This window comes from Aethalodelphis obliquidens, unplaced genomic scaffold (genome assembly GCF_003676395.1).
Source record: "Aethalodelphis obliquidens isolate GAN/ISIS:26980383/991018 unplaced genomic scaffold, ASM367639v1 scaffold1, whole genome shotgun sequence".
NCBI lineage: Eukaryota > Metazoa > Chordata > Mammalia > Artiodactyla > Delphinidae > Aethalodelphis > Aethalodelphis obliquidens.
Window position 1 is genome coordinate 103,783,621 of NW_020837945.1, and position 24,490 is coordinate 103,808,110.

The 24,490-nt window shown below is 39.0% G+C and overlaps 1 protein-coding gene across 2 annotated transcripts in view; it reads left to right on the top strand.

The window, feature by feature from the left end:
* Positions 1–1,166: 1,166 nt before the first annotated feature.
* KPNA4 (karyopherin subunit alpha 4) overlaps positions 1,167–24,490 on the top strand; it is a 55,499-nt gene continuing 32,175 nt past the window's right edge. The window contains exon 1 of one of the 2 annotated variants that reach the window (XM_027112887.1): positions 1,167–1,380. In XM_027112887.1, coding sequence (XP_026968688.1) covers positions 1,312–1,380 — 69 coding nt within the window. In that variant the 5' untranslated portion in view covers positions 1,167–1,311. Of the gene's footprint in view, positions 1,381–22,477; positions 22,903–24,490 lie in introns of those variants that run through there. The other variant, XM_027112897.1, reaches the window with a different exon arrangement.

Sequence of the window (24,490 nt, forward strand, 5' to 3'; positions counted from 1 at the left end):
ACTCCAATTGCTCCTGCATATTTGAGGAGCTATTAGTTGGATTTAAATATATTTTTAAACCATTTCCTTCTCCCGCTTTCTAAAACATTTTAGTACGTTCTTTGTAGCTTGTGTTATTTCTGCCTCTGGTAATAACATTTCTGGTAGAGATGTATATCTTCGGAACTCATTTCCTTTCTCAACAGAGTTACAATATTACATTTCCTATGCCAGGTGCCACGGTCCCCGCCTTCCATAAGTTAGTACTCTGTGGCCGAGGAGCTCCTTTAACTTTCTAAGACGAAATATCCAGGGGGTGGTATCGTCACAGGATCATCAGCGCTGCCCAAGTTCCCACCTGTTGCGAGACTTGGTTAGAGAGGATGAATCAGATTCGTCTAAAACGTCCTTTGCCTCTTCGACCCACTGTCCCTCCCGCTTTCCGCTGCGCCTCCCGAACGCACGTCACTCCTTCCAGTCCAAGCCCCGAAGCCGGGCCCCCAGAGAGCAGAGACCCCTGCCAGGGTAGGGAGCTCGGTTGAGAGGAGGGGGTTGTCCCGACCCGAGATGGAGCAGAGGCGCAGATCCCACTTCCTGTAACGCCAGCGGAACTCGCAAAGAGTGCTCTGGAAGAGAAGGTTCACCGAAGAAGAAAAGAACGTACTTTAAGTGGGCTTCGACCCCGGACCCCAGACGTCTGGGGTGGGCCGCACATGAGCAAACCAACTCGTTCCCTGGCGTCTCCTTCCCCTTCCCCTTCCCGCCTCTAATTCTTTTTCGCTTCCTCTCCGTTGCTCCGGGGGCACGTGGTCCCTCCCGGCTCTGCCCCCGCCGCGCCCCTCCCCTCCGGGGCCAGGCCCCGGCCCCGGCCCCTTCCTCCCAGCGTCGCCCGCTTTCTCTTTCCGTTCGCTCTTCCGCCCCCGCTCTCCATCGTTCTTTCTGATTGGTTGAACGCACGGGAGTCTGGTTGGCCAATCGGCGAGCTGGGCTGGCGGCGATGGGCGTGGCCGCGGCGCCGGGGCCCTCAGATCGAGGCTTCCTCCCCCTCGCAGCCGGCAGCACATTCCGCCGCCGTTGCCGCCGCCCGGCCCGGCAGTTGTCTTAGCGGGAGCTGCGGTCGCGCTGGGGTTAGGGCGGGGGGGGGGGGGAGGGAAACGGGCGGGGAGACGAGGAGAAGGCCGCGGCGGAGGCAGGTGAGAGGAGGAAGGAAGCGACGCCGCGGCGGGCACAGCAGCTCAGGCGGCGGCCCGGTTCCTGGGAGTGTCGGTGCGGCGTGGTGGTTGGGGCGGATCCCGCGGGGCCCGGGCGGGGGAAGGAGTCACCGGCCCGGCCATGGCGGACAACGAGAAACTGGACAACCAACGGCTCAAGAATTTCAAGAACAAAGGCCGCGACTTGGAGGTAAACTCGGGGGCGCCGGAGGGGTGGGGGCTGTGGGCCTCGGGTCGATCTACGCCGGGACTCGGAGTGTGGGGAGTAGGGGCGGGAGCCGCCGCCGGGCCGCGGGGGAATGGCGCTGGGGGCCGGCCCGTCCGTGACGCCTGTGCTAACGCGCCGGGAAGTTTGTGTCGGGCCTGGTCCGCCTCCGCCGGGGAGCGAGGTGCCGGGGTACCGCCGGCGCGGCCTAGGCCTGCCCCGAGGAGCCGGCCCGGCTCGGGTGCGAGGGGCTGGGCCGCGCGGCGGGGAGGCCGGGCGCGGCGAGTGCGGAGGAGGCGTGTGTGTGCCGCGCTGCCAGGGCCGGGCTGCGGCCCCCATCCCGGTAGCGGCGGAGATTCCGGCTCTCGTTCCCCCACCGACGTCGGGCGCCGCGGGCAGGAGGGCGGTGGGAGGTGGAGGGGGGGACTAGCGTGTGGCGACCGAGTGAGTCTCGGAACTTCCTCAGTGAGGCCCGAGTCGTCTCCACTTAAAGGCATTTTCTTTGGTCTTCCCGACTCCCGCTTTACCCCTGCCTCCCCCCAGTATTCCAAACTACAGGAGTCAACTTCTCCGTTGAAAAAAAACACCCCCGGCGTGAGAGGCCATCCTGGTGATGCTAACAGTGCCTTCCAGCGGCCTGTGTTTTACTATGGATATAGCTGATTCAAGATGTGGCTCACGGTGTGCCCTCTTCCAGGCAAAGGATACCCCTTATTTCAGCTTGTTCACAAATCTCTTTACCCCCTCCTGAGAGACCACCAGCTGCGTTCTTACATATAGAGTCCAAAGGGTTATACAAAGCTGTCATCCTCTAGTCTGCAGTATCCTTTCCCTCCACCTGCCGGTGGTGGTGGTAGCGGGGGATGGGGTGGGCCGTGGAGTGGCACCATCACGTTTTATTATTTGAAAAGGGTGAAAAGCAACCTTCATTATCTTAAGTAACAGCTGCCCCTGAGGTTCTTAGGCTACATAAGGTGTGTGGGTTAAGCACACACCCACATCACAGATTTTTAATAGAAGACTTCTTCCCTTCAGGTTTAGGCGTCTAGGTAAATAGGGGTTTTTGTTTGTTTCTGTTTTCCATTCTGCATCTGAATCAGGAGGTTAGCTTTTAAGAGAAAGTGGTCAAGTAGTATTTTTTATGTTGTTTCTTTGTACTTTTTTATACTGAGATCTTCAAGTTCCCATCATCTGTTTCTGAACTTTGAGCATTTGCTTGACTGAGATAGTAACTGTCTTTTGGACTTTCCACAAAGCCATTTACTTTCCAAGGCAGTTAGTGCTGTCTTAGTGGGTTTCCTAGTTTGAGGGACTATTTCCTAGTTGAAGTGAAATTTCAGCATCTTTATTGAGATAATTCATATGCTATAGAAATTGCCATTTAAATGTAGAACTTACGACTTTCATTAAGTTTACCTAGTTGTGTAATGATGTGATTAAACATTTTTTTGACCAGTATTAATATTGAAAATGAGGGAAAAAATCACAAATTACAAAAGCTAAAAACATAAATACCACAAAGTTACAAACATCCAGAGAAATAGCAGTTAAATGCTTGACAGTCCTTCTGATCCTTTTCCCCTCTACATTTCTGGCTGCGCTTTTTTTTTTTTTTTAACATCTTCGCTGAGATGTAATTCAGATACCATACAGTTCACCCATTTGAAGTGGCTTTTGGTGTTTTCACATAGTTGTGCAGCCATCAGCACAGTCAGTCTTAGGACATTTTCATCACCCCCAAAAGAAACCCAAACTCACTAGCAGTCACTCTTTGTCTTTTTAGATATGCCTATTCTGGATATTTCATATAAATGGAGTTATACAATATGTGATCTTTTGTGACTTGCTTCTTTTAGGTAGCATAATGTTTTCAAGGTTCATACACTCTGTAACTAGAATGTATTAGTGCTTCATTCGCTTTCATAGCTGAATATTCCAGTGTGTGGATATACTACATTTTGTTTATTCATTCATCATTTGATAGACTTTTGCATTGTTTCCACTTTTTAACTATTACGCATAATGCTGCTCTGAACATTCATCTACACATTTTTGTGTAGACCTGTGTTTTCATTTCTCTTTGCTTATACACCTAGGTGTGGAATTAGTGGGTCATATGGTAACTTTATTTATTTATTAAACATCTTTATTGGAGTATAATTGCTTTACAATGTTGTGTTAGTTTCTGCTGTATAACAAAGTGAATCGGCTATATGTATACATATATCCCCATATCCCCTCCCTCTTGCATCTCCCTCCCACCCTCCCTATCCCACCCCTCTAGGTCGTCACAAAACACACATGGTAACTTTATGTGGAGTTGCCAAACTATTTTCAGGTGATCCTTATTTTTTGAACTCATGTTTCCCCTTACTGTGTATCTCTTATTATTTTAGTCAGAATAAGATTGTGTTGATTCTATATTAGAACAATATTATGATATGTGACTTTTTAAAAAATAATTATAAATACACATTAGGTAAATTTTTTTTGAGAAGTTCATTGTGCCTTATGGGCATCCTTGTGACTTTGATAACCCTGTGTGTGCATTAGGAATATGAATATTTTCACATTTCCACATAAGGAAATGGAATATGACTTTAAGGGAAAGTCATACTCTCTCCTCACTTGTGATTTATTCTGTCACATATGCCTGCAATGAGATAGAAATATCTTTTATTATCCTTAGAGAACACTAGAAGGCCTATTTTGTGTCTCTATTCATACATATATGCCTGTGTCCCTCAAAATACTAATTATGCCCATTTCCTCCTCCCTCAAAATATGGTTTCTGTATTGTGCTACAACAAATTCTAAGAAAATATTGCTTTTTGGTTGATCTTACAGTGACATGTTTCATTGGAAGGTCTTTGAAAAGAAGTATGGACCAGTGCTGTCTAGTGAAATTTTATTTAATCCGGTATATCCAAAATACCATTTCAACATGTAATCAGTGTAAAAAAATTTAATGAGATGTTTCATGTTCTTCTTTTCATACTAGTCTTCAAAATCTGGTCTGTCTTTTACACTTACAGTGTATCTCAATTTGGGCTAGCTACATTTCAGGTTCTTAATAGCTGCATATGGCTAGTGGCTACCTTATTGGATAGCATGGATATAGAGGATAGCATGAGATAATTAGAACATTTCTTGGTTTGATCTAACATTGTTTGATTCCAAATTATGATGAGTACAGAGTCTTAAGAGTTTAGTTTAATCTAATCTCTTAACTGTGTGTGACTTTGGGAGAATCAGTTAGTCTTAGGGTTCTTTTATCTGTAAAACTAGAGGTCCTTGACATCTGCTCCATGAGTGTTGTGAAGATTAATAGGTTAATGTTAGGAAGATGCCTGGCAATTCTCTGAGCATTTATCACCTTCAGCTTTTCTTAGGGGGAGGAAGGAGATTTAATAGGATTCAGTGGAACTGATTCTCTAACTCCCTTATTTGCAGTTGGCTCTTTGTTTTTTCTCTTTGTGCATATATAAGTTATGTTGAACTTAAAATTAATGGGAACATTTTTAATGTAGAGAGATGTAATTGCTCATTGAAGGGCAGTTTGGTCACAGGGAATTAGTGACCCTTGTAAAGTCAGAATTTCTAAGTGTTGGAATTGAAACTGATACCATAGCCTTCAGTCTGATAGTTATTCCTGTGTTAACATTCTACCATTCTGGCTCCTCCAAAATATGGTCATGCTAACTTCTTGAAAGATAAAAGCATTAAAGAAGTTATATGTCAGTATCCATTTAAAATAACTTGTAGGAACTGTCAGATGACATTCAGGGTGTGGTTCCTTTTGTGCAGTGTGGTAGAGGATCATCATTATTAGTTTGAGATAGTAACCATAGCTGGGTATGCACAGTGCAACACAGGAAATGGGTAGTGACCAAATTTCAAATTAAAAAAATGTGTCAGAATAAAGCAAATTAATCTCATCTAGCTTATGTTTTAAAAGTAGAGAGGGAATTCTCTCAGAGACTTAATAATAAGCCTGCATAATTTTTATAGAAGTTCTGAGGTTATCCAGGATTGAATAGAGCATAAGTTATGTTAGAAAAATAATTAGATCTTATAAAAACACTACTTTAAGAAAAATACTTACCCTAAAAAATAAAAGAATACTAAAATGCTACATAATTGGAAACTTGTCATTGTCCATAGAGCATCAAATATGAAGTCAGCTTGAACTTCAGGAAAAAATAGTTGCTTGGTTGGCAAGAGTTTAATAAATTGATCAGCTGTTTTATTGTTTAGAAATGGCCTTGGTGATTTGTTAAACTGTACAGGGTGAAAGACATTGTTAAGCTATTAAGTCTTGTTAACTTTTAGAGACTGACCTCTCTCATCACAAATCTTGGAACATATTTACTATACTTAAAATAACCACTGTCTAATTTTTCATATAATAGTCCAAGCATGTGACAATATGAAATATCTGATAGAAATATAGGTGGGAATTAAATAATTGTTTTTGTGCTTCCTTTCAGCTTTCCTAGTTTATGAGGCAACCCATTTCAGAATTGCTTCATTGATAATTTTCTTAGAGATATCAAGATGTCATTTTTCATAGAGACTAGTATGTCACATGTGCATGTAACAAGATTGGGAAGAGTTGTAGGAGTGATTTAGCTTTGAAAGAATGAAACAACTTTAGGAAAAATGTGTAGGTAATTTTTAAACATTGATCTCTTATATCTGATAGTGGTTGTGGGTCCTTAAGATATTTTTAAATGTTTGCTGGAGCATTATTCATCTACTTGAGGCCTATAATGGTGAAATGAGAGCTTGTCAAGTCTAACCTTGAACAATGATTGTGGTACTCACTGGTTTAGTTTTGGAACAGAGCAGAAGTCTGATTAAAGGGAACTAACTTCTTGAGCATCTACTGTATTTGCTTTTAATTGTATTCTCATTTCTCTCAGTCATGTAAGTAGGAAGTATTATTATGTAAAGAAAAAAATTCTAGAGTTAAGTGACATAATAGCATAACATTCAAGGGAATGGTCTTAACTCAGGAATGTCAAAGTGAAGTCAATACTATTTGTACTGTACTATATTACCTCCCTTTAACTTCTCTCAGCCTTAATACAGATCTCAAAGTTGATTAAAAGGCTATATGTGAAAGCACCTAGCATAGTACTTGGGGTATAATAGGCATTCAGTAAGTGTTGTTTCCTTTTTTTTTTTTTTAAACCAGAGATCTTTTTGGAAGTTGTGTTTTATTTGTGGACTTTAAACTAGAGAACACAATCTATTTACTTACTGTGCTTTCCATTTAGGTTTAATAAGACAGGGATGAGGGAGACTCCTTTCTTCCACAGATAAAATGAAAACAATCTTTATATTGGCACCTACTAAATAAGGATAATATATATGTGCTTGTTATGGTCCTAGTTCAGAAATTTTCAGAGCTTTGGGGCTCAAGACCCATTTATACGGTTAAAAAATAAGGACCCTCAAAAAGCTTTATTTGGGGGACTTCCCTGGTGGCACAGTGGTTAAGAGTCCGCCTGCCAATTCAGGGGACACGGGTTCGAGCCCTGGTCCGGGAAGATCCCACATGCCACGGAGCAACAAAGCCCGTGCACCACAGCTACTGAGCCTGTGCTCTAGAGCCTGCGAGCCACAACTTCTGAGCCTGCGTGCCACAACTAATGAAGCCTGTGTGCCTAGAGCCTGTGCTCTGCAACAAGAGAAGCCACCACAGTGAGAAGCCCATGCACCACAAGAAAGGGTAGCCCCTGCTGGCTGCAACTAGAGAAAGCCCACGTGCAGCAACGAAGACGCAATGCAGCCAAAAGTAAATAAATGTATTTAAAAAAAATTTTTTTAAAAAGCTTTATTTGGGAGTTTCTATTAATATCAATTTTTACCATTTTAGAAACTAAAAGTAAGAATTTTAAAAAATATTAACTCAAAAATAACACTAATAAAGCTGTTTTTAAAAAAAATAAATTTATTTATTTATTTATTTTTGGCTGCTTTGGGTCTTCGTTGCTGTGCGCGCGTGGCGAGTAGGGGCTACTCTTTGTTGTGGTGTGCGGGCTTCTCATTGCGGTGGCTTCTCGTTGCGGAGCATGGGCTCTAGGCACACAAGCTTCAGTAGTTGTGGCACATGGGCTCAGTAGTTGTGGCTCGCGAGCTCTAGAGCGCAGACTCAGTAGTTGTGGTGCACGGGCTTAATTGTAGCACGGCATGTGGGATCTTCCCGAATCAGGGCTCGAACTCATGTCCCCTGCCTTGGCAGGTGATTCTTAACCACTGCGTTACCAGGGAGGTCCCAAAGCTGTTTCATATAAACATAAATTTCTAACCGAAGATAACTTATTTTTCAAAACCCAAAAAATTTGGTGAGAAGAGTGGCCATGTTTAACATTTTTTTGAGTCTCTTTAATGTTTGGCTCAAGTAAAGATAGCTGAATTCTCATATCTGTTTCTTTTTTTTTTCTTTTTTAGATTTATTTCATTTACTTATTTTTTGGCTGCGTTGGGTCTTCTGTTGCTGTGTACGAGATTTCTCTAGTTCCCGCGAGCGGGGGCTACTCTTCATTGTAGTGCGAGGGCTTCTCATTGCGGTGGCTTCTCCTGTTGCGGAGCACAGGCTCCAGGCACACAGGCTTCAGTAGTTGTGGCACACGGGCTTTGTTGCTACGCGGCATGTGGAATCTTCCCGGACCAGGGCTCGAACCTGTGTCCCCTGCATTGGCAGGCGGATTCTTAACCACTGTGCCACCAGGGAAGCCCCCTCATATCATATCTATTTCTGAATTCAATCTTTTGGTATGTTCTTTGGTTGAAGTATATGAGGAACATCCAATTTCACACAGTAGGCAGTTGGAAAAGGGAGGAACGTTTAATAGCCTTTTCAGATAATTAAGGAAATTATTCTTTGATATACCATATCATACCATATATACCAAAACTCCAGAAATAACACTTTCTTAAAAGTTAGTTGCATTGTGGAATCTGAAGCCATATTAGTAAACTTTTCTTACTTTGTTACATTAAAATTCATTGGTCTGCCTTGCACTTGGACATGGCTGATTTTGTAACATCATGTATTGGTCATTTGGAAAATATTAGTTCACTGAGTTGTGTAGATCTTCCGAATGCTGACACATTTATTTTACAATGAAAATTCACAATTATTAGCATTGCCACGTAGCTCATCAGAAAAATCTTAAATATTGGTAATCTGTCAAGCTCACAGTGGTAGATACAAGTTTTCCAAAATTCTTATCTTCACTTGAAAGCTCAAATTTTGTCATTAGCAAGAAATACTTTAAGTTGTTTTCCTTGAAGCCATAAGTTCACTTTGCTCATTTTTGTGAAAACATCTGCCAGACACTTTCTGAATAGCCATAATTTGTCTCTCAGTTGTTCTTTCAAGTAAAAGTGATGTTCCATGAAAAAAGTGGCTAGTTCAATTAGCAACTTAAACAGTCCCACAAATACTTTTTCCTGAAACAGTCAGTCATCCTGCTGCAGAAGGGGGTATGCTGTAGAAATGGTTTATGTGTAATCCCCATTTCATCACAAAATTTTAGAAAGAAAAGGCCTTTTTTTTTTGTGGTACGCAGGCCTCTCACTGCTGTGGCCTCTCCCGTTGTGGAGCACAGGCTCTGGATGCGCAGGCTCAGCGGCCATGGCTCACGGGCCCAGCCGCTCCGCGGCACGTGGGATCTTCCCGGACCCGGGGCACGAACCTGTGTCCCCTGCATCAGCAGGTGGACTCTCAACCACTGCGCCACCAGGGAAGCCCAAAAGGCCGGTTTTTAATAAAAGTAATTTTTTTACTGTTTCATCAAGGACATTATTCTTTTTTTTTAACATTTTTTTCTCTTTTTAAAAAAATTATTTTGTTTATTTTTGGCTGCGTTGGGTCTTTGTTGCTGTGCATGGGCTTTCTCTAGTTGCAGTGAGCGGCAGCTACTTTTCGTTGCGGTGCGCGGGATTCTCATTGCAGTGACTTCTCTTGTTGTGGAGCACGGGCTGTAGGTGCACAAGCATCAGTAGTTGTGGCACGCGGGCTCTAGAGCACAGGCTCAATAGTTGTGGCGCACGGGCTTAGTTGCTTTGCGGGATGTGGGATCTTCCCGGACCAGGGCTTGAACCCGTGTCCCCTGCATTGGCAGGAGGATTCTTAACCACTACACCACCAGGGAAGCCCCTCATCAAGGACATTCTTCGGTGAACAGTCTTTTTTTCTTTTTAACTGAAACACAATGACTATTATTACAGCTTGGTGACATTGCCTTAATTCATGGTAAAGCACCAGCGGCTTTACCCATTGCAGTGCAGTACAGTGCAAATGTTAACATAATAAAAAAAAAATTAGTAGTAGTAATTTAAGAAAATAGTTTTGACCTTGTGGACCCTCTGAAAAGGTCTCAGTGTCCCCACAGGGGCCCACTGACCACACTTTGAGAATCACTGTCTGTGTTATTATTGTTGCTTCTGTTATAGGTGATTGTCACTTTTAATTAATAAAAGACTCTTGAAGGGCTTTACAGTATCACAGTTAAATAACATGGACTATGGAGTCACACCTGGATTTGAACCCTAGTTCCTCTATTTAATAGTTATGGAAGTTAACTTAATCTCTTTAAACTACTTAAATGCTTAATAGTGCATGGCATATAGTGCAGGTAGAGTGAATGGTGGCTGTTTTTATTTCTACCAACTTGCTTCATCATACATTACATCCAGATAACCCCCTGTGTTCCCTGTCAGATTAACATTTTGTTTGCAGTTCCTTTTGTACCACTGTGCACCGTAATTCACATCACATCACATGAATTGGAGAAGGCTTCTTTTTCCCTTCATTAGCACTCAAGTGAAAGCCTACTTTCTCCTGCATGCTTAACCAAATTGTCACAAAATTACCAGTTTCTGACTTCATTTCTCTAATCCTGTGTTGTAAGTAGGTTAGTAAATACTTTATGAAGATTTTGTAACCGTTGTCCTGTAAGACTGTAAATTTAACCAGAAAATAGCTCTGATTCACATTATTTGGTACACGTAATGAAAAGTGGTTTAAGGCCATAGACATTTACTGGTACTACAAGATTAGCTTGATTATTTACAATGCTAAACTGTTTTCTGTTACTGTTTATTTACTGTTAGGACAAAATTTGATTAGCTATCACTTTTATCCTAAATTTAATTTACATTGAACTTAATGTAAATTACATTTTCAATAATGGTGTATTTTGGCAAACCTGAAATTTCTTTAAATTTGTATTAACAAAAGTCAGAATCTTAAGATAATGTGGTGTTTCATAATTTGGTGATAGACATATTTTTAATATTAGAAAGCAAATTATGTTCTGTCTCAGTTTCTAGTTCTTTAAATGAAAGCTTTAGTTGCCCAGTATCTACTCATAATACTTGTTTCAGTTTTTACAGCATGTATGGTTCCTTAAAGTAAGTGTTATGTGAATTTAGTTACAGTAGTTGTATCCTGAAGGCCCTACAGCTAGTCTCTACCTGGTTGTATTAAATGACCCTAACCTTTTTGCCACTCATCCTGCCTATTCCCCTGTTCCTCTTTAGCCACTTTCAGCTGTTGCAGGTCCAGAAAAGAAAAAAAGCAAAATAAAGTCTTAAGATTTTTGAATAATTGTTACATTACTCTTGGTTCTTTAGTAATTATGAAACCCAATATTTTCTTTGTTTAGAATAGTGGCTTTAAATACCATAAACTTTTTCCATAATGTTGATATTAAAAGTTAGGTCTGATAGCTTTAGGCTGAAAGAGCTGATTTTTTAATATTAACAGTTTTGTTTTGGGGAACAGAAACCCAGCTAAAATTAGTTAAAGCAAAGTGGGGGAATCTGGCTCTCATAACCCAGTAAGTTCATAGCTAAGACATAGCTCACATTATAAGAGTTCTAATGAAAGTCTAGGGAGGACTCTGATTGATCAAGATTTGATTGCATACTTACGCCTGAATTAATCACTGTGGGCAGAGGAATGTGGTTCTGTGATTGGCCAGCACAAAGTCATGTGCCGTAGGCCAGCTGTGTGTGTGGGGGGGTTGCTTTTGTTGGGGGAGGGTGTTGGTACCTCCACTTAAAACACAGGTTTCTCAGAAGAATGAGGGGTCTGTCTGTTAGAGTAAGAAGAACGGAAGAAAAAACCTGTTGAAGACAAAATTATAAAGCACTACCATCCAATACAGATGTAGAATGGTTTCTTATTTTGCCTTTGACTATTATGTAGAGGTGTTCACAGGTATAGCTACAGAATTGAGTTCATTGTTGATCAACTGTTTTCTCAAACGTCTTATATCAGAGTCTTCACACTTTTTTCTCTTAATGTCTTGAATAAGTTTTCCCAATTCCCTTTTGTTCTCCAGCTTTAAAATGGTATTGTCTTTAAATTATGACAAAGCTTATTTAGGACCAATAAACAAATAAAATGTATGATCCAACAGCATTAGTCATTAAGCTGAAAACCATAATGAGATACCACTTCACACCTACTAGCATAGCTGTAAGCAAAAAGATAGACAATAACAGGTGTTGATGAGGATGTGGAGAAAGTGGAACCCTCATATATGGCTGATGAGAATGTAAAATGGTGCAGCTACTTTGGAATGCAGTTTGGCAGTTCCTTAAAAAGTTAAAGGGTTAATATGTGACCCAGCAGTTCCACTCCTAGGTATAAAACCCAAAAGAATTGAAAACAAGTGTCTGCACAAAAACTTGTACATGAATGTTCATAGTAGCATTATCTAAAATAGGCAAAACATGGAAACAACCCAAATGTCCATCAACTGATGAATTGATAAACAAAACCTGGATATGCATACAGTGGAATATTATTCTACCATAAAAAGGAATGAAGTACTGCTACATGCTACTACCTGGATGAACCTTGAAAAAATGCTAAGAAGCCAGTCACAAAAGTTCACATATTCTGTAATTACATTTATACGAAATGTCCAGGATAGGCAAATCCAAAGAGACAAAGTTGATTAGTGGTTGCCAAGGCCTTGGGACAAGGGGCACATGGGGACTGGCTGCTAATAGGTATAGGGCTTTTTGTGGTGAAGAATATGATCTGGAATTGGATGGTGGTGATTGATGTGCAACTTTGTGAATATACTAAAAATGACAGAATTTTACACTTTAAATGAGTGAATTGTATAGTATGTGAATTATATCTCACTAAAGTTGTAGCTTAATTAAGAGAAATAAGTAGGGCTTGTGGCAACTTTCTACTACCTAAGGGTCACAGGTGAACTCTTGGCAGCTCTTTTTCACTCACTTTTCATCTATCCTTACCTGTATTGAATTCATTTGTTCAGCAAGTAATTACTCAGTTTCTGTGTCTGAGCTTCTGTTGTAAGCAGTGAGGCTAGAGCAATGAATAACACAGGCTAAATTCCTATTCTCATCAGTTTTACATTCTAGAAGGTCAAGATTTCTCAGATCCCTGCTGTAAACTGACCCTGTGGTGATATTTAACCACTGTGAGCTAGTGTTGTAGTAGATCCCTTATCTTTCTTTCCTAAAGTCAAATTTATAATAAATAACATACCTTAAATTTGAAAGGAAAGGATATCCTAAATGTTTGGCATCCAATAACTCTTCCCTTAAGATTTGTGGAAAAGGTTGATTATTAGAATGAGAAGACCTAGGATTGCATCTCATGAGCTATATGCCATCAGGAAAGCTTTATAATAATTTTTTTAGCCTCAATTTCTGTAAAATTAAAATCCCACTTTAGTGGATACTTTCTTTGATTAAGCTTTTAAAAATGCAAGGAATAGGGACTTCCTTGGCTGTCCAGTGGTTAGGACTTGGTGCTTTCACTGCAGAGAGGCCTGGGTTCAGTCCCTGGTCGGGGAATTAAGATCCCACAAGCTGCGCTATGTGGCCAAAAAAAAAAGAGAGAGAATGCAAGGAACACCCTTATTCAGACTATATCAAATAAGGGTGGGGTGTTAGGAACATTAAGGAACCAGTTCTCACATTATCCCAGATATTTCAGGTAGGAGTATCTTGGTAGGAATTCATGGATCTTTGCTCTACTGCTCTGCCAGCCACTAATTCAGCTACTAAATTTTATTTTTCCTGGGTACTGACTCTCTTAGTCTTTATATAATTTTCGTGTTGAATTACTGAGAGAATCTGCTTATGCTGATAAGCTCTGCCCAAACTGAGGCAGATTGTTTTTACTGCTGGCCTGTTTATGGATTGGCTTTTCCCCTTCACCTCCTCCACCAGTCAGCTGTGGTGTGGGGAAGGGGGGTGTCACATAAGTAACATCCTTTGCTGGCTTTGCAGCAACATCCCTGGAAAGAGAAGTTTCTCTATGATAAGGTTGTAAGTATGACGTTATTTAGTCAATGTCACTCCATTCTTACTTTTCTGTTCGCTTTGTACTCACTGTTCAAATCTGGGGCAAATCATTATTACCTCATCTCTACAGTGGTTGCCTTATTTCTGCTGTTGCTCTGCTCTAATTCATAAAATAACCAGCGTGGTTCTTTTAAAAAATAAGTAAATCATATCAACGCTTCTCCTCTGCTTCAGTTGCATCCCACCACATTTAGCTTTCAAACTCCTTACTGAGACCTTTAAGGCGTTGCCAAATCTTGTCCCTGTCTCCTTCTCCTACCTCTCTCACTTATTATCTCCTTTATACTATGCTCTCACTCATCTTCTTTTAATTCCTCTAACTCTAACACATTAATAGCCCTCTCCAGGCCTTTCACACATGCTGCTCTGTCAGAATGCCCTTCCCAGTTCCTTTTTCTTCATCCCCTTTCCTTCGCCTGCCTGGTTATTTCTCATCTTTTGAATCTTCAATATCATTTACTTAGAGGCCATCCCTGAAGAGGCTAGTTGAAAGTTAAATCCCCCTGTTGTTTTCCTTGAGAATACGTATTATAATTTGTTAGTGTATTTACTCAATGTTAAATTCTCCCATCAGACTATAAGCTCCCTGAGAGTATGAACCTTGTCTATTTTGTATACCACTCTATTCTTAATTCTTGTCACAGAGCCTGGCAGATAAGTGGCACTTAAATAAATACTTGTGGAAATCAAATGCAACTTTAAAAAAGAAAAAACAAAAAAGAGAGTCATGTACTCTGATTAGAATTAGTGACTAAATCAAATTTTTCAAATCAAGTTAATTTTTCTCTCTTTTTAAAAATATTTATTTATTTTGGCTGCACTGGATCTTCGTTGCGGCACGTGGGATCTACATTGCAGCATGTGGGCTTCTTAGTTGCGGCATGCCGGCTTCTTAGTTGTGGCATGCATGTAGAATCTAGTTCCCGGACCAGAGATCAAACCTGGCCCCCCTGTATTGGGAGCTCAGAGTCTTACCCACTGGACCACCAGGAAAGTCCCAAGTTAATTTTTTTCTCTTGAAATGGTAATGGCATGGTAATTGTAGAAATTTTTTAGAAAAATGGAAAAATAAAATAATCCTCCATAATCTTACTGCTGTTAATCTTTTAGAATGTTTCCTTTTTCTTGTGTACATTTTGAAATATATTTGGACTTAATTTGGGTTCTAATGAGAATAACTCATTGTAGAATATAGCAAAGTTTCTTAAGTTTGGCACTATTGACATCTTGGGCCAGATAATTCTTTGTTGTGGGAAACTTCCCTTTGTGTTGTAGGATGTTCAGTAGCATCCCTTGCCTCTGCCCATTTGATTCCAGTAGCATGTCTGTCCCCTTTCCCCCCAAGTTGTAAAAACCAAAATTGTCTCCAGAAATTACCAAATGTCCCCTGAGTGGCAAAATCACCCTGGGTGAGAACCATTGGGACGCAGTCTTGTGGGATATAAAATTAACCAACACTAACAAGGAACAACCTGAAAAGGAAATTGAGAGGCATACCCATTTACAGTAACATCAAAAGGAATATAATACTTAGGAATAAAACTAACCAATGAGAAGAAAAACTTTTACACTGAAAACTGTAAAATGTTGCTGAAAGAAATTAAAGGGGACACAAATAAATGGAAAGACATACTGTGTTCATGGATAGAAAGACTTATTATTGTTAAATGTCTGTACTACCCAAAGTGATCTACAGATTTAATGCAAATCTACGGATTTATCAAAATCTCAGTGGTATTATTTGTAGAAATAGAAAAATCCATCTTAAAATTCATGTGGAATCTCAATGGGCCCCAAATAGTCAAAAGTAATCTTGAAAAAGAAGATAAAGTTGGAGGTCTCATACTTCCTGATTTTAAAACTTAGTACAAAGCTACAGTAATGAAAACTGTGATACTTGCATAAAGTCAGACATATAGACCAATGGAATAGAATGGGGAGCCCAGAAATAAACCCTAGCATGTATGGGCAAATTATTTTTGGTGAGAGTGCCAAGACCATTCAGTGGTAAAAGGACAGTCTTTTCAACAAATGGTGCTGGGAATATTTGATATCCACAAGCAAAAGAATGAAGTTGGACCCTAACCTAATACCATATACAAAAATTAACTCAAAATGTATCAAGAGCCTAAATATAAGACAAAACAATAAAACTCTTAAGAAGAAAACGTAGGACAAAGGCTTCATGACATGAAACTAGCAGTGATTTCTTGGATATGACACCAAAAGCATAGGTGACAAAAGAGAAAATAGGTAAATTGGACTACATCAAATGTTAAGATTTCTGTACATAAAAGGACCCAGTCAATATTGTGAAAAGGCAACTGGCGGAATGGGAGAAAATACTTGCACATCTAATATGTGGTTAACATCCAGAATATATAAAGAACTCCTACAACTCAATAACAAAAAAATAAACCTCTATTTTAAAATGGGCAAAGGATTTGAATAAACATATCTCCAAAGAAGTTATACAAGTGGCCAACAAGCATATGAAAAGGTGTTCAACATTACTAGTTATTGAGGAAATGGGCAGGTCAGAACCACAATGGGATACCACCTTATACCCATTAGAATGACTACTGAAAAAACAAAATCAAAAAAAAAAAAAGACCCCAGAAAATAACAAGCGTTGATGAAGATGTGGAGAAATTGGTACCATGGTACACTGTTGGTGAGAATGCAAAATTGTTCAGCCACTATGGAAAATGGTATGGTGATTCCTCAAAAAATTAAAAATAGAATTACCATATGACCCAGCAACTCCACTCCTGGGTTCGGAATATACCCAAAAGAATTGAAAAGGACTTGAAAGAGGTATTTGTACCCTTAATAGTCATAGCAGCATTATCTGCAGTAGTCAAAAGGTGGAAGCAAGCCAAGTGTCCTTCAGTGGGTGAATGGACAAATAAAATGTGGTATATGCATGCAATGGAATATTCTGACTTAAGAAGAAAGGAAATTCTGGCACATTACAATGTGGGTGAAACTTGAAGCCATTATGCTAAGTCACAAAAAGCAAAAATTGTACAATTCCACCTATATTAGGTACCTAGAATAGCAAAATTCATAGAAACAGAAAGTAGCGTAATGGTTGCCCGGGGGGAAGGGGAAATAGGGAGTTGATGTTTAATAGGTTATAGGGTTTCAGTTTATTGAGATGAAAAGAGTTTTGGACATTGGGTACACAAAAATGCAAATGTACTGAACTCTTCACTTAAGAATTATTACGATGGCAAATTTTACATTTTTTAATAAAAATTTTTTAGTTAGAAATGATTATGATAGTATGTTTTATGTCGTGTATTTTACCACAGTTTAAAAAAAGAAAAGAAAAAACACTTGACAACCAATGTTAGTGAGGATGTGGAGCAAGGGGAAGTCTCATTCATTGCTGGTGGGAATACAAATTGGTACAGCCACGTTGAAAGGCAGTTTGGCAAGGTTTCTTACTCTTACCATACAATTCATTAATCACACTCTTTGGTTTTTATGCAAATGAAGGTAAGTAAACTATGATACATTGAGACAATGGAATATTATTCAGCACTAAGAAAAAATGTTCTATCAAACTACTAAAAGACATGGAAGAAGCTTAAATATATACTACTAAATGAAAGATGCCAATCTAAAAAGGCCACCTCCTGTATGATTCCAGCTATATGACATTCTGGAAAAGGCAAAAGTGTAGAGACAGTGAAAGATCAGTGGTTTCCAGAGACTGTAGGCAGAGTACAGAGGATTTTTAGGGCAGTGAAACTAATCTGTATGATACTATAATAATGGTAGATACATGTTATTTTACGTTTGTCAAAACCTGTAGGATGTACCCTAATGTAAACTATGGACTTTGGGTGATAATGATGTGTCATAGGTTTGTCATTTGTAACAAAGGTACCACACTAGTACAGAATGTTGATAGTGGAGGAGGGACGAGGAATACATGGGAACTCTGTACTTTCTGTTCAGTTTTTCTGTGGGCTTAAAACTGCTCTAAAGTTACTTTTCAAAAAGGTGTGTATGGCATGATATTATTCATATTAAATGTTAAATGTATTAAAACTATTATAGATGTGTTGATATACAGTCAAAACACTCATGAGAATTCAGAAAAATGGTTGCTTCTGGGAAGGCAAAAGGGGAAAGGGAGTGGAGAGGGTTGAGGTTGGAATGAGGTTTCAGCAGTATCTGTAATACTTAGAAATTCTTATTTCTTTAAAAAATAAAGCAAATGGGACAAAATAGTGATATTTATTGATACATGAGTATCTTATGATTTTCTCTACTTTTTTGTATATTTGACATTTCAAAAAATAATTTCATACTTAGAGAAGTGGTTAATTTGGGAATATATATGTTAAAATGTAGTCTACTTCATTGACTGCATTGATGGAGGGGGAACCATTATTTACACAAATTTAGTCTTGTCCTGAAATATACGACCTACTCAGAAATAAGACTGCTTGCATAGTGGCTTAAGGGAACAGGGAAGGGCTAGAGAGTGGGGTTTGTTTTCATTTGGAGAAATCTGTGTTGTGTAGATAACAGCGCTCACCTTTGGTTCTGTAACTTATTCAGGTACAGTACTGTAGCGCAGTAAATAACATGTGGGTTAGAAGCTTTGAGTCTTGGGTAGTATTTTTCAGCTTATTAAGTGTCCAGGGATGGGAATAAACGGTAACAGAAACAGACCAGAATTCATAGTAGATTTGGGGTGGGGGTATTGTTTCTGTGATGATAAGCCATATTAAATTATAAAGTAAATACACAGTAATCTGATGGTTCTCAGTCCTCATCTTATTTGACCTGTCAGTACCATTTGACATAGTTAATTATGTATTCTTCCTTGAAAAGTAATTTTTTTTCACTTGATTCCAGCTTTGCACAGATTCCTATTGTCTTCTGTCTCACTGACTGTTACTTCTTAGTTCTCTGCCCCTTAATATTTAAAGTGCCTGAAGTTATGCTCACTCTGTAGATAATCTTATCAAATCATCTGGTTTTAAATGCGATTTATACACAGCCAGCTTTCTAAGTTGATATTTTTAGTCCTAACCTCTTCCTTGAAACCTAGGCTCAAACTGACGTCTTGACTCATTTTGATTCATTATAAGTATATTAAACTTAGCATGTTCAAAAGTCATATTACTCCCCAAACCTGCTCATCATTCAGTCTGCCCCATCTCAGTAAATGGTAGTTCCATCTTTCACTTAACTTGGACCAAAAACCTTCCATTCCTCATTGTTTCCTCTCTTTCACAGTCTTATCTAGCCCATTAATTAGCACATTTTGTAGATTCAATCTTCGGAATATATCAGTCTTCAGAATCTGCATCTCATTATGTCCCCTGCTATCACTCTGCTCCAAACTATTAGCTCTTATTTGGACTACTACAGTTACGTTGTATTCCCAACACAGCAGCTGGAATGATTCTGTTTTAAGTCAGAGTATGATGTCTCATTTGCTCAGAACCCATCAGTGGCTTTCTATCGCACTAAGAGTAAATGCCAAAATCTTTACAGTGGCCATCCATTTCCTTCTCCTCTGTTCATTGCATGTCAGCCACCTAGACTCTGCCTTTCCTCTTCTCTTATGTCTGGTCCTTTTTTACTTGCTAATTCCTCTGCCTTGAATACTTTCTGCTAAATTACCAGCATGGCTTGCTTACTCATCTTAAGGTCTTTACTTAAAAATATCCCTCTTCTTGGGACTTTCCTGGTGGTTCAGTGGTTAAGACTCCGTGCTCCCAATGCAGCGGCCCCAGATTCAATCCCTGGTCAGGGAACTAGATCCTGCACGCTGCAACTAAGACCTGGAGGAGCCAAATAAATAAATATTTTTTAAACATTTTTTTTAAAGTTAAAAAAAATCCACTTTCTTGGCTTTATATTTTTTCTAATACTTGTCACTATCTAACATATATTTTAGGTTTTTTTTTTTTTTTTTACAGTACGCGGGCCTCTGACTGTTGTGGCCTCTCCCGTTGCGGAGCACAGGCTCCGGACGTGCAGGCTCAGCGGCCATGGCTCACGGGTCCAGCCGCTCTGCGGCATGTGGGATCCTCCCGGACCAGGGCACGAACCTGTGTCCCCTGCATTGGCAGGCGGACTCTCAACCACTGTGCCATCAGGGAAGTCCTATATTTTAGTTTTATTTATTGTCTTTCCCCACACTAGGTTCTGTGAAGTCAGAGATTTTTATCCTTTTGTTCCCTGCTGTGTCCTTAACACTGAGAACAGTTTATGGTATATAATGATCAGTAAACATTTGTTGGGTGAATTACTGGCTTTTTGTGTAGATGTACACATCTGTTTAGTATGTGAGCATAATTAGAGTTAATGCTTCTCAAATGGTGTTTTAGTAAAGCAATTCAGTGATTTACCTTTTAATGAAGTTTTTCTGTTGCCATTGTGAAAGTCTTTGAACATAAGTTCACAAAGAAAAATAAATATTTTGAAAATACTGAGGAAAAAGAAGGAAAAGTGGCTTATTTGAAGAGATATGCAACAGAAGGAGACCTAGAATGAAAAGGTAGTATGGTCTAGTATAAAGAACATTGGTCTGGGGCCAGGATAATCTGAGCCTTGGACAAGTCACTATAAAATGAGATAGTTTAAATGATTTCTATTTTTTCCAGTTTACAAAATCCTACAATGATATTTGTGTAGATTTTTCTGTAACAAAACCATGAATTTGAATTGATTATATTCATAAAATGTACATACAAGGAAAATATTCCTTAATCTCCTGCTTTTCATGTTTTATTTTAATCTGATCTTGTTTTGTAAATGGAAAAAATAATTGGTTTTCTCATGTGAGAATGCACTAAATAAACAGAGATAGCAGATTTCTTTAGCAGTGTTGACTTGGGTTCTGTTGACTTCCTTAACTTGGTTGAATCTCATTTGGTTTCTTGTTCTTCGTAATTTTTCCCAATGTCTTTCCCGTATGTTTTCTTCAACTTGTTATTCAGTCAGTTCCTGAAATTGTATTTCTTCTATGAAGTACTCAAAACCTTTGAAGAGAAATGATCACTCTTGCCAGGATTTGATCAGTCTCATTCTAAAAGAGAAGGGAGTACCTTCCCTTTTGCTCATATAAAATTCAAACATGCATTGTTTGGTATAACAGGTGTCTCTATGTGTTGTCCTTAATTACTTTCTATGTGATTCTGAAAGTTCACCTTGGAGCATTTCCCATCTTTGAGAGGGTTGGTTATATGTGTCTCACCAAACTTATGGTCATTTCTTAACCTTTTTTCTTTCCCTACCAAACACCTCCTCCTTGCCAGCAGCACGCATGCACAGACACACATACACACAGAGTTCATTTGTTTGGTAATGATCTCTGTTACCAAATCTATTGAAAGCTCAATGATTTCCATGTGCTTTGCAGCATAATTTAAGGCCAGAAAAAACCCTGCAAAATGTGAAAACACAGAGCAGTTACGCCAGAGCCACACAATATCTTTTCATTGTTTACAATCTTGAGCTATGGCTTTCTCAGTATTCTTAGCATAGAAGTTATTGCCATGGGTAGTAACTTGTACTAATGGCAATTTTAAATATTTTTGTGACTTTGTTTTTTGAAGTTGATAACATTGATAAAATTTTTGAGACATAAAAGATGTTAGAATCCCTTCACTCTACAGATGAAGGAATTAATGCCCATAAACATGGTAACTTGACTAAGATTACAGTAATAAAAGGTAGAGCTGGGACTAGTAGCCATATACCAGTAGTTTAGCCATATGGTAGTACCCATCTTGGGGGGAGACATGTATGTATTCTGTATTTTCTCCTCTGTTATGTGTGTGTGTATATACACCTCTTGTACAATATAGGTGAATATAGAAAACTTAGGAAATTTAACTTTTTCCTTTTCTTCTTACCTTTGTTTTCTAACTTTTCCAAATATGTATAACTTTTGAATTTAATGTATTTCCCTATTGTTTGAATATTGATTAGATAGTGAAACTCTACTGTAATGCCATTCCTTAGAGTTAACAACTATTAACAGTTTCTAACATTTTTGTGATTTTTATCTTTTTTTTTTAATTTATTTTTTGGCTGCATTGGGTTTTTGTTGCTGTGTGTGGGCTTTCTCTAGTTGAAGTGAGCAGGGACTACTCTTCATTGCAGTGTGCGGGCTTCTTATTGTGGTGGCTTCTCTTGTTGCGGAGCACGGGCCCTAGAGCACGTGGGCTTCAGTAGTCGTGGCTCATGGGCTCTAAAGTGCAGGGTCGGTAGTTGTGGCGCACGGGCTTAGTTGCTCCACGACATGTGGGATCTTCCCAGACCAGGGCTTGAACCTGTGTCCCCAGCATTGGCAGGCGGACTCTTAACCACTGTGCCACCAGGGAAGTCCCTTTGTGATTTTTAAAAAAGTACATTCATGTAATTTAATAATTTTAATAAGTTAAATTTCAATGCTTATAATTTACATGTGGATCATTTTAAAGTATGGTATCTGTAGATTCGAAGTATTTCTTAAAACTTGTCCAAAAGCTTGCCAAGGTTAAATTTGGCCTCCTACAGTGAATTTACTTTTTGTTTTTTGGTGGTTTTTTTTTGCGGTATGTGGGCCTCTCACTGTCGTGACCTCTCCCGTTGCGGGGCACAGGCTCCGGACACGCAGGCTCAGCGGCCATGGCTCACGGGCCTAGCCACTCCACGGCATGTGGGATCTTCCCGGACCAGGGCATGAACCCGTGTCCCCTGCATCGACAGGTGGACTCTCAACCACTGTGCCACCAGGGAAGCCCGTGAATTTACTTTTAAACTTCTCTTATACTCAACCTCCATTCATCTTTTTACTTGTCAGAGATAAGAACTTGATTCTACTTATGAAGACTTTTGTCTATCACTAGTAGTGCTAATTAGAACTTTTCTCTCCTGCTGCTATTAATAAATATTATTGCTGAGAAATAAATCCACAGTTTGAGCAAGCATATAACGTTAAGCATTTAACATTAAGCATTTTTTTTATTGTCATAAATGTGAAGTTGGAATTTACTTGCTAATCACCTGCAATTTAACAACATATATGCTGTTTGGCAAAGGCATAAATAAGCACCATAATGACTGCTGCTGGAGAGATCAACAAGTGGAGATGAGAGGAGGGAGAAATAGGTAAAGAATGGGAGAACAGACTTCTATAGATATTTATTTTTAGCATTTGGTTTACCATATTTATTGGATTAAACAGCTGTTGTACTTATGTTTAGGATGCAATGGTTATATAGGTTGAAAACACTAGTAACTCACTTTTAATTCTCTTTTTGTATATGTTCTATCTTCTACCTGAAATGCCTGTCTCTAACTGAATTTCCATTCAGTCTTAAAGATTCAGCTTATATTTCATCAGCTTATATTTCATCTTTATTACATAGACTCTCTGCTGTTAAGATTAGTATGCACATTATAACACATTACATATATTTAAATGAATAAAGTCAAGTAACATATTTGGAATGGTGTTTGACACCCAGTGTTTGCTAAGTGTTAGGCCTTATTACTATTTTATTAAATTGTATTTTTTTGCCATGAGAGTACTACCTCCTTAAGGCCATGGATATGCTATTCTGGTCCATCCTTGTATTTCTTATGATTGGCAAGTAGGTGATTAATAAATATTTGAATACTTGAGTGTGTGCTTTTTAGCAGGCTGTAAGTAGTAATACAGTAGTAATCCACATTGAGGGGAGGATTTGTGTGTGTGTGTGTGTGTGTGTGTGTGTGTGTGTAACTTTTTAAAAACTGCTTTATTGGGATATAGTTTACTTTGCATAAAATTCACACATTTTAAGTATACAATTAAATGATTTTTAGCCAATTTTCAGAGTTGTGGTAATATTACTAAATACCAATTTTAAAATATAGCTCATCACTTCACAAAAGGCCTTATGCCTGATAAATTTTTTTATTCTTTTGCTTTTTTGTGCTATTACCCAAGTATCAGTATTCCTAAGGTAAAAATGACAGGCTGGATGAAATAAAATCAAAGTATTATATCCCTTACCTTTGAATGACTAACTTTAGAATTTTCTTTAAATGTTTTTCTCTAGTAAGACTTACTGAGTCCTTACTGATCTAAACCCTAACTTTTTACTCAAGAAAATTTAAACCATTCAGTTTCATACAGTATATTATTACATCATCATATCTTAAATTAATAGTTTCTAAAGTTTTAAAGAAAACAGTATATTATATGGATAAAAAGTGACTTAGAAATTAACTAGCCATAAGTTGGAAAGAAAGTACTCTACTTTTCACCCCATTGGAGCAGAGAAAGTAATCCCTAGAACCTAGCACAGTAATGGATACATAGTAATTATTTGTTAATTTTAAAAACTACATAACTATTAAATGGAAATGCCATTCTGTGTTCTGTAAGATTCACTTGTTTGAATTTTTTGACAATTTCTTGTTCCCTTTTGCCTGAGTTTAGAACTTTGAAGCTGTATCACAAGCAAAGAAATGTAAAAATTCTGGATGATCAGAGCAGCCTGAACTCTACTGTTTATTGGGGGTGGGGGCTGGAGGCGGGCACCCTCTATAGCCTTTGTTTTTTAGATAGTCTTTGGCCTATAAATAAGCCTTTGGCTAGTTTGGCAGCCTTTTGGAATTCTGATTGACAGCTTACTGTATCAGTTAAGTCATGCGAATCCAGAACTATTATATTTGTATGTAGTATGTAAAAACCCAGCTCTTTAAGATA